Here is an 11,057-nt window from a genome sequence, read left to right on the forward strand (position 1 = left end):
TCAGTAGCTGAACTCGCGTAATCAACATCCATATATGCCTCAAGAGTAGCACTCCCATTCCTTTTAAACAAAATCCCTTTTCCAGGAGTTCCCTTGAGATATTGTAAAAATCTATGAGCTGCAAGTAAATGAACTTCCTTTGGATTGTGCATAAATTGACTAACTACACTTACAGCAAATGCGATATCTGGCCTAGTGTGGGAAAGGTAAATTAATCTTCCAACCAATCTTTGATACATTTCTTTATCCACTACCGCACCTTCTTCCACATTACCCAACTTATGGCTTGGATCGATAGGACTGCCCACGGGTTTGCAAGCAAGCTTACCTGTTTCCTTGAGCAGATCTATGATATACTTTTGTTGAGATATGAAAATACCCCCTTTTTGAGTGAGCCACCTCTATTCCTAAAAAATACTTCAGCCTTCCAAGGGTTTTAATTTCAAACTCTTTTGCTAAATGTTGAGTCAAGACTTGTTGTTCTTTCCAATCATTTCCAGTCACAATAATGTCATCAACGTATACCAACAACACTGTTACTCCCCATGAAGTAGAGTGTTTAATAAACAGTGTATGATCTCCATTACTTTGTTTGTAGCCTAATGTTGTCATAGCCTTAGTAAACCTTCCAATCCAAGCCCGAGGTGACTGTTTCAATCCATATAATGCCTTTTGCAACTTACAAACAGAATTGGCAGCAACCTTTTTTGTATATCCTGGTGGGACCTCCATATAAATTTCTTCCTCAAGCTCTCCATGTAAGAATGCGTTTTTCACATCGAATTGTTGCAATTCCCACCCGTAATTGGCAGCAAGGGATAATATAACTCGAACCGTATTCATCTTTGCCACCGGGGCAAAAGTTTCTGAATACTCAATGCCATAGGTTTGTGTGAAACCTTTAGCAACCAGCCTTGCTTTGTACCTCTCAATTGTCCCATCAGCCCTATATTTTACTGTATACACCCACTTGCATCCAATCGGTTTCTTGCCTTCCGGCAAAGTAACCAACTGCCATGTCTTATTCTTCTCTAATGCCTCCATTTCTATATCCATACCATATTTCCAATTTTCATCAGATAATGCCTCAAAAATATTTTTGGGAATTTGGATGGTATTTAGGTTTGCAAGAAAGGTTTTATGGGTCTGAGAAATTTTTTGAAATGAAATATAATTTGAGATAGGATAGAGTGGCTTTTTTGTACATTCTCTAACGCCCTTTCTAATGGCAATTGGGAGGTCATGGTTATCTTTAATTTCTGAGCTTCCTATTTTAATATGTGGGGCTGGAATATCATGTAAAATAGAAAAATCAGAATCTGTTACCTATGTTAAAGGACTTGGATCGGTCTCTTGGACATTTGTTGATTCGGGAATGGCCTTTAATCTTCTTGTATACACTAAATTCTTTCCAAACTTGTCAATTTTAGATCTGTTTTCTGCCAGCATGTCAGTTTCAGCTCTGTTTTCAGCCAGCATGTCAGTTTCAGTTCTGTTTTCTGCCAGTGCTTCTTTCTCAAATCTGTTTTCATTCACTGCTTCATGAGAATTCACTGCTTCATGAGAACTCATTTCAAGATTAGGAAGAATAAGAGTTTCAACATAATTACCCTTATCTTCATTAAGAGGCTCCCCTTGAAGATAAGGTTGAGTGAAGTAGGCTTCTCCTTCATGAAAGGTAACATCTCTAGACAGAAATAATTTTTTTTAGGGAGGATGGTAACACTTATATCCTTTTTGAGTAGTAGAGTACCCAACAAAGACACATTTGAGAGCTCTTGGATCAAGCTTTCCCCTACCTTGACTATGGATGTGAACAAACGAGACACACCCAAAGATCCGTGGGACAAGATTATTAGTGGTTGAAATGTTTGGATAAAAGGACGGAAGAATATCCATAGGACTCCTTAATTCCAACACTCTAGAAGGTAGCCGATTAATGAGGTATGTTGCTGTAAGAACAGCTTCTCCCCAAAGATACTTTGGAACATTATTTTGGAACAACAATGCCCGAGTTTGGTCAAGAAGATGACCATTTTTTCTTTCAGCAATTTCGTTTTGTTGTGGGGTTTTTACACAAGAGGATTCATGAATTATTCCTTCTTTTTCACAAAAAAGAGTAATGACATGATTGAAGAACTCTTTCCAGATCTGATTCTTTTGATATTTGTACCGAATTGATTTTTAATCATTGAGAAAAAAAGTGGAAGAGCGGTACTTACTTCAGATTTATTCTTAAGAAGGAACAACCAAGTTACACGGGTACAATCATCTATGAAAGTAACGAACCATCTAGCCCCAGACACACTTGGAGTAGCGGATGGCCCCCAAACATCAGTATGGACAAGATGAAAAGGAATTGTGCATCTTTTATTATTCAAAGGAAAAGGTACACGCTTATGTTTTGCAATTTCACATACTTCACAATGAAAAGTCTCATTTTTCACTTTAGAAAACAAAGAAGGAAACATAAATTTGATAACTGAAAAAGAGGGATGTCCTAATCGACAGTGGAAAAGCATTATTTTCTCTTTGCTTGTGAGATGTGACTCTGACATTAGTGAGCAAGACAAGTGATTCTTTGTGGTAACAAGCTGATTTGGTTCTTCAAGATAGTAAAGGCCATTCCCTTCTCTAGCATGTCCAATCGTCCTCCCCGAATCCTTGTCCTGGAATACACAATGGTGGTTGTGAAAAATTACAACACAAGATAAATCTTTAGTAAGTTTTTGTATAGCGACTAGATTTGTGGACAATTTTGGAACATGAAGGACATTTTTTAAGACAATGGAAGGAGTTATTTGGATGTCTCCAATACCAGCCACTGTTACTAGAGTACCATCAGCAGTGGAAATTTTCTTATTACTAGGACTAGGGTGATATGTCGAGAAGTACTTGGATGAAGGTGTCATATGGTCTGTGGCTCCTGAATCTAAGATCCAAAGGGAAGTAGAAAGTATATTTGAGGCATTAAACCCGAATGAAATTAGAAGCATACCTGAATACGCCAGAGTATAAGTACCTTTTGGTTTCTCCAAGCTATTAAGGAAAGCCTTCATTTTTTCAATCTCTTCTTGGTTAAGGTTGTTTAATCCAGAATTATTTGAAGATTCTGCCTTGTTTTCTTCAACTTTTTCAGCAACATAAGCCCTATTATTTTTGCGAGATACACCTTCGGGAACGCCTCCTCTTTGTCCTTCTTCACAACTAGGAGGCTTTCCATGCAACTTCCAACACTTCTCACGAGTATGTCGCGGCTTATTACAGTAAGTACACCATAATTCGCCCTTCTTTTCCACCTTTGCTTGTCCACCACCTTTAGGATTTTCAACTATCATGGCTGAACTTTCAATAGATGGAGTATCTAGCATTAAATTTCTTCTACTCTCCTCACTTCTTACGATTGCAACAACCTCATTTAAGGAAGGAACTTGAGGCTTTCCTAGAATCTGAATTCTTACCTGATCAAATTCAGAATTTAATCCCACAAGAAAGTCATAGACTCTATCCTGTTCAATAAACTCCTTAAGAACTGCCGAGTCTGCTGCACAGTGAGTTTTTATCACTCTATAGTGATCCAATTCCATCCAAAGAGACTTCAATTGGTTGGCATATTCTGTGACCGATTTATTTCCTTGCTTAGCAGCAACTATTTTCACCTTCACATCATAAACTTGGGCAGCATCTTTGGCCTTCGAATAAGTTTGCTCTATTGCATCCCAAATATCTTTTGCAGTGCTAAGAAACATGCAAGTATCACTAACCTCCGGAACCATTGAGTTCCATAGCCATGCCATAATCATCGAGTCTTCCTCATCCCATGCAGTAAAAGTTGGATCTCCCTCTGCAGGACCAGTACCAATTAAGTGACTGATTTTACCTTTTCCTTTTAACACAGTACGGATAAGTTGGGCCCACTTCAAATAATTTTTCTCATTTAGTCTATAAGCAGGCTGGATGTTCTGTAATTCTTAGTTATTCTGGACTTGAGAACTTCCTCCTTGAGCAAATGGATTTACAATCTCCTCCTCCATAGTATTTTAGTGCAATAAAATGTATAAACAGCGGCTGGACAGACAGCTACCGGAAAGAAGAAATAATGTTTAATTGAAAGAACTTGACATCAAGAGCTGCCCATTCAAGATTTAAGGGTTTAACAACATAAAAATGCCCTGTCAGATTTCCTAAAGAATGATTAGCGGAAGCAGAGTCTCCTAGATTAGGAGCTCTGATACCATGTGAGAAAAACAGAGAGAAAATGTTATGAATGTGCTTGAGATACATTGCTCTCAGCATAAAGCTTTATTTATAATCATTTGTTACAACTTACTAGGGTAATACATAATTATGTGCAATTTACAAGGAATTAAACTAATACAGTTTACCAAGATACATAGAACCTAGTAAACAATGTATTAACTACTTGGAAAATGCAGAATTAATGGAAAATGCAGAATTAATTATTTTAATTTCCAGCAAAGTTCTTTTTGAATAATAGGAGAAGTCATCTTACAATTTCCCCCACCACTTGTTATTACTGCAGCTATTTTCTCACTATTTCTTCCCAAGGCTTCTACAAATTCTAGGAAATGACCCTTATAAATAGAATTTTCACCCTCATTATGTGTCCTAAATGCCAATCCGCCTCTAACAAGATATTTGACAGCCTCAAGTGATGCTTTTAAACGAACAAGATAATCTACTTCTTCTTTTGAACTATATTTTGCATAGGAAAACTCAATACTCTGCTTTTTCTTCATAAGATCCTCACATGCTTTCACACACTTTTTATGATGACTATTCGGTTTCTCACCAACATGTTTATCCAACTTATACTTTAGATTCTAACCTTTAAAACCAGTCACCATAAATGCAGAATTACTAGTACCATTGTAACACACATAACAAGGCAAACAAAAAACAACGTCTTTTTCTACACTATATTCTAACCAGTCATACTCTTCATGCCAACTACATTGAAAAGAACGTTCCCTTCTCCCAATATTTGTGGATTCATATTCAGTTAATTTAATTTAACATGGCCCATTCACAAGGTAAGCTCTTCTTACCTCATCTTGATCATTTGGATGATACTCAAGAATTTGATTTCTTTTTCCAGAATCTGTCTCCAAAGCCCCTTTTTTAAACACCTTATATGAAGAATGAGGTTCTGGTTGTACGTCATTTGAAGAGGGGACCGAAGAAGGTTCTTCGGGATGCCCATTTGAAGGAGCAAGCTTCTTTGGCTCTGGAAATCTCGGTTCGGGTGTAAAGTATTTGAGCAACATTCTACAATCACAATCAAAATCCAATTAATTTTACAATATAAAATTTCAAATCACAATTATAATTTGAAGTTACAAGGTTTGGACTTTGGATTCAATAAAATTCCCATGGTAGATAAAAAGAATCAAGAATGGAAGTTATTATTAACCTAATAGAGAAACTTGAAAAACTTGTTATTTACATAATAGAGAATCAATAATCAAGAGTAAAACTATGGAATTTGTTATTTACATAAGCTAAATTAAAAATTTGAAAAATAAATAAATTGAAACTTACTGTGTGAGAGAGAGCTGCGGCTGCTACAGTCTGGAAGGGAGTTTGTTGTTGTTTTTATTAAACCTAATCCTAATGTAACAAAAAGGGTTAAAGGGAAGGGTAAACTGGTAAAAGAATTAAAAAATGAAGGGTATTCCAGGGAATACCCTGTACCCCTCTACATCCGCCCCTGGATGGAAGTTGTGATGATGTTGAATTGAAAATCGGTGATGTTGTGCGGTGAGTTGTTTGGTTCGGTTCAATGATATTTCGGAAGTGCATTTCCAAAATATTCTAAGAGGTGATTTCGGATGTGCAACTCCGAATGCATCTTCTTTCTCAAAAAAATGGTTTATTCGGAAGTGCACATCCAAAATATATGAGCATTTATAGAATTTTGCCGCAGATTCCTACGAAGATAGGGAGGTATAAAAAAATTTGTCTTAAAAGATTATATCAGTATGATAATTTCATTTTGTATTCTCTCATCGTTATCATAATCCACGAGAATAAATAAGTCTTCGTATTTTAATTTTAAATTTTAATTTTTTGTGATTTTTTTTATAAATTAAAGAGATTAATTTTCATACAAATAGTGTAAAACTTTATTACAAGTTACCAAACCACACCATAATATTATTTTGTTAAGTTAATTACCAAAATATTTTCATAAAATTTACATGATCAATTTGATTTTAGTTACAAGGCTAACAAAAAAGAAGCTGAGTTTTGATACTAATTTATCTAATTTCTAGAATTGTAATTTATCTAGTTTCGATTGTACCAAATCACCCTTATTAGTTATATGAGCAATTTAATTGAATGTATCTGTAATAATTTTAAATAAAAAATACTAATTTAATTTTCTAGTTTTGATAATAACTAGTTTTGATAATAATTTCTAAAATTTCCAAACTTAAATACTTAATGTCAAAAAAATAATTTTCTTAGATTTACATTAATTGGCAAGTTAGAGTTTTTCAAGAAAACTACTCGAATACTTTTCTTAAAGCTTTACCGGTTTTAATGTAGAGTGGTCACTTGACCGGTTTTAATGAAAAAACCAACCGATTCTTAGAATATAATTAGGCTATCTTTGAAAAAAATGGTAGCTTATATTGTCATCAACAATACAAATAATGAGGGGAAATTCTTTAGTACCCTTTAGTTTTAGTTGGGTAATGTTGTTAATTGATTTAAATCTTTGATTCCATTAAAAATAATCTTCAATTTGAATGGAGCCTAAAACCTCAAATTGTGTGGGGAGATTTCAAATTATAAGGATTGAACCTTGATTCCTAGAGGTATAGCGATTAGAGACTGATTCTACTATGGTGGTTAGGGCCTTCACTTGTGATTCCTTGTACTCTAAAGCATAGATGGAGTAAGTCATGTCTATTGAAAAGGAAACACTATTGCATACCTCATTGCTAATGAATGGTTGAAGTTGGTAGGATTATTTGTAACGACATCATTAGGAATAAGTTAAGGTTGTTTTTGCATAGTCCCCTCCCACTTTGTAGTACTTTTTGATCTTTTATAATATTGGTCTTTATTAAAAAAAAATTGAAAATTAAAGGTATAATCATTTTATAGATTTTTAAATAAATTCTTAATAAATATTATAAGACTGGGAATGACAATGAACAAAATACTATAATACTCATTTTCATACCCCAGTTTAAAATATTTTTCCTACCCGATTTCATACCTACGTGAACACCAATATCAGAGGGGTAAAACAATTGAGCTAGCACAATGAATTGCATTACAACATTCTGACACCAATATTTTCCTGAGTAATTTAAATTCTAATCACCTCTTCATACAAAAAAAATGATTAAAAATCAATTTTCTTCCATTAAATAAATAGTAAATTTGATTTTGTTCTTGCAAACCATAATCCTCATTCAGAACATATATCTCCAAAAAAAAAATCTAACACTGTTGTATGTTCAATTGTGGAGGGTAAAATAACAGAAACATCTTATTACAATATTACCTCAAGCACCATGGAGATAATTACAGGTAACAGTAACAATTTCTGCATTCAGCAGTGCTGGTTTGGTTTGAAAACAGTTTTAGTCATTTACAGGAGAGCAAAAAAAAAACAAAAGGATTGCCTTGGCGTTTGAAATTACAATGCAAGAACAAACTTGTGTTTGATCTTTTGATCTTTTAATCTTTCTCAACAAGACTATAAATTAAAGCCTTTCATGAGTTAAGTACAGCAGATGAAGTATAAACTAACTTAAAGAAAGCTTCAGCATTTAACCTCTCGAGTTTCAACCATACATTCCTTCACGCTCCCAAACATCCACTAGGAATTCAACCATTTCCTATTTATAGAAAAACCAAATTGCCGATTAGTAATTTTGCAGTCTCGCCTCAATAGTCCTAAGAAGGAACTAAAATCAATATACATGAGATACTTACAGATAAAGGTACAGATTTCGGGAAAGGTTGTCTAGTTCCAAGCAAACTTTCATAAGTTGCATTCCGACTACAACAAAATGACAAACACAATGGTTGATAAGCCATCATCCACAGGGGAGAAACTCAAAAAGACGGGAAAGCACAAATGGTTAGGATGTGGTTGCATAAAGCCATATAAAGCGAACAGATATCGATAAAATACTTCAATTTCAAAAACAATGAGCTTGAAGGGCTAAAAATCATGATGTAACTGCAAATACACGATAGGAAAAATGAAAAAGAAAGAATGAACATCAAAATGTGAGTAAAAGGTGCAGATTGTGTATAAAGTTTAGTGGTGGTGAATCTGGATATATCTTGCATAGGGTTGTACAATTAGGTTGTAAATCAAGCCCCTATTGTTAACTATTGGATAGAGATTATTTAAATGATCGGGGAAAATGCAATGCAGTTGACATACTTTAGTCGGGATTCTTGTTTTTCTTGGTTTTGCTTCTCAGATAGGCTGCGTCCAACCCACTGATGCCTGCTTTCATTCCAAAGAACAAGACCTGCAATAAAGAACAGCATGTGTATGATAGAATTAACCTTAACCTTTATTTCTCCTTCAAAGAAAAAAAGTAAATTTCACAAATAATATACACTATTATACATGTAAAACTAAAATAAAATGTTATTAGACATATGTACCTAAATAATGAAACAAAAACAAACCAAGTAAACAATATCATGCCCTATGTGCCAATAACTCTGGAGAAAATCTTGGTCACATGACTGGACCAGATGGGATGGGGGTTTGATCCCCCACTTGTCAAGTTTCCCCCTCCTATGTTAGTCCCTAGGACTTTCTTATGCATACAAACAAAAGGTTCATGTGCTACGCTAAAAATATAGATTAGCGTTCCAATACTGATTGCTAGGAAGAAAAACAAAAACCAAAATAAGACTTGCCTTGGTTTACAAATTCAGGGTCGGTGCCTGCAGTAGAAGTTCCATTACTTTGATGAAGAATTTGATTTAATGTACTGACAGAAGATATACTTCGTTGAGATTGAATGGTGCTGTTATCCTGATCACAAGGGCTCGAACTCCAAAATCCATCCGAAGTGGTTGGTTTTCTCATACTCTGTCCCTGAATTCTTAGTCCTTTGGCAGGCTCATCGACAGCAATAATAGGTGTGGGTTTCACACAGCATCCAAAACAACCACTGCACTGTTATAAAACAAGTTAAATAACAGCAAAACATAGAACAGCGTAAAGTCTACAAGTCCATGTAGCCCTTTCTACGGTTTCCTTCAAAAGGCTATTGCATAAAGCATCATCATTCATAAGCAATAATGAACCTTCTTTTAAGTTTTCATTTGTTTCTTAGGAGAAACACCGGTTTCTTGCAAAAGCGTCTAAAGTTTTTGGAAGTCCTTTCTAGATAAGTCACAGCATAACCATGACAAAACAAATAGAGGCTCTATTTAGCCATGGTTTAACCGTGACTAATATTTTAGGAGCCCTATTTAACCACGGTTTAGCCGTGACAAATTTTGGACCCGGTGCCACCCAAGTTTTACTTGTGGCCCAACCCAACACCATAATTTTCAAACTAGAACAGTTTATATAGATTCACAGCTGACAGCACAGTGAAACAATCTCCAAATCCTGAATAAATTGTTATACAATCAACATAATTGGTTTCTCTAGTAAACCCTAATAGTAGCAATAAACAAATACTGAAACACCACTAGGCTATAATAAGATACATAACTAGAGAAAATGCTATAAATAGAAGTACACTCCTCTAACTTAACCTATCAACAGAACATCAAACAATAGTCACATCACATTAACTAGTAATTCTTAAAGCCCTGATATGAACTATATAAGTGCATCCAAAAAAGAAATGCATTTTCTCTCCTAATTCTTCAAACCCTAATCTAGTAAACAGTAAAAACCTAATTTAGCTTCTGAAAGCCCCTTTTCTGATATAAATAATACAAGTAAAATCATTGAGTAATGAAATTGACCTAAATGTTAGATTATTAGGTTGAATTGGTTGAAACAGAAGACATATAGCCAGAAATGGAAAGTGAAAAATTCAATAAAAAAAAAAAAGCAAATTGAATGGAAATACCTAATAACCCTATACAGCTATATGTCAAAAATCGAATAACAAATAGGAAATAGGGAGGGGTTCACTCACCCCATGCAAGCGAATAGATCAGTGATCCAAGCAGTAATCATATGCATAAATCAGCAGAAAAACATAGATAAATAAGAGAAGGAGAAAGAGGAGAAGAAGTGAACAAGAAATTAGGGATGAAGGACACGAAGACGAACACGGTTGTGGATTTTAACGTGTCTGCTGCTGCACTACTGTCACTGTCTGTCGTTTAACTAACGCTCATTCGCTCAACGCACCACATTACATTACCCTCATTTCATTTCATTTCTTGCTTTTTTTTTTCTCCCTTTTTTATGGATTTTTATATTCTTTTAATTATAATTGACCAGGAGATTTATTTTAAAGAGAAAAGAGGTGATGCATGTAAAATATTTATACATCGTTAATCAATCACGACCCATGTATCTAATTAAGCTACTTTTTTATTTAAAAAAAATTAATGACATGGCACATTTATGATTTTCTATTGGATGACAGTGTAAAATCAGTGCACTACCTTTTAACTCTATTTTAAATTACACTCACTCCATTTAAAAATATTTTTTTTGTCTGAAATTATAAATTAAAAAAATCAATTTATATCATAAAATTAAGGGTTAAATATGTTTTAGATTCTTATAAAATTACTCAAAATAACTTTTAATCTTTATAAAAAAATATTGACTTTTAGTCCTTATAAAATTACTTTTGCACCCACTTTTAGTCCTTATAAGGACAAAAATGAGTGCAAAAGTAATTTTATAAGGACTAAAAGTCAATATATTTTTTTATAAAGACTAAAAACTAAAATTAAGATATTTATAGGGACTTAAAACATATTTAACTCTAAAATTAATTATAATTGTAAAAATGATTTGGACCAAGATTATTGGACTGGATATGTCGTTTATGTAAATACGCAAA

At 34.1% G+C, this 11,057-nt stretch overlaps 1 protein-coding gene across 1 annotated transcript; it reads right to left on the minus strand.

The window, feature by feature from the left end:
• Window positions 1-7,510: 7,510 nt before the first annotated feature.
• On the minus strand, window positions 7,511-10,311 carry LOC131633588 (uncharacterized). The gene is made up of 5 exons (XM_058904290.1): window positions 10,173-10,311; window positions 8,929-9,185; window positions 8,438-8,528; window positions 7,978-8,044; window positions 7,511-7,880 (listed from the first exon to the last, which is right to left on the minus strand). The coding sequence occupies exons 1-5, from the start codon at window positions 10,217-10,219 to the stop codon at window positions 7,827-7,829; spliced, it is 516 nt and encodes a 171-aa protein (XP_058760273.1). The 5' UTR covers window positions 10,220-10,311; the 3' UTR covers window positions 7,511-7,826.
• Between the last annotated feature and the right edge of the window lie 746 nt (window positions 10,312-11,057).

This window comes from Vicia villosa, linkage group LG1 (assembly GCF_029867415.1).
Source record: "Vicia villosa cultivar HV-30 ecotype Madison, WI linkage group LG1, Vvil1.0, whole genome shotgun sequence".
NCBI lineage: Eukaryota > Viridiplantae > Streptophyta > Magnoliopsida > Fabales > Fabaceae > Vicia > Vicia villosa.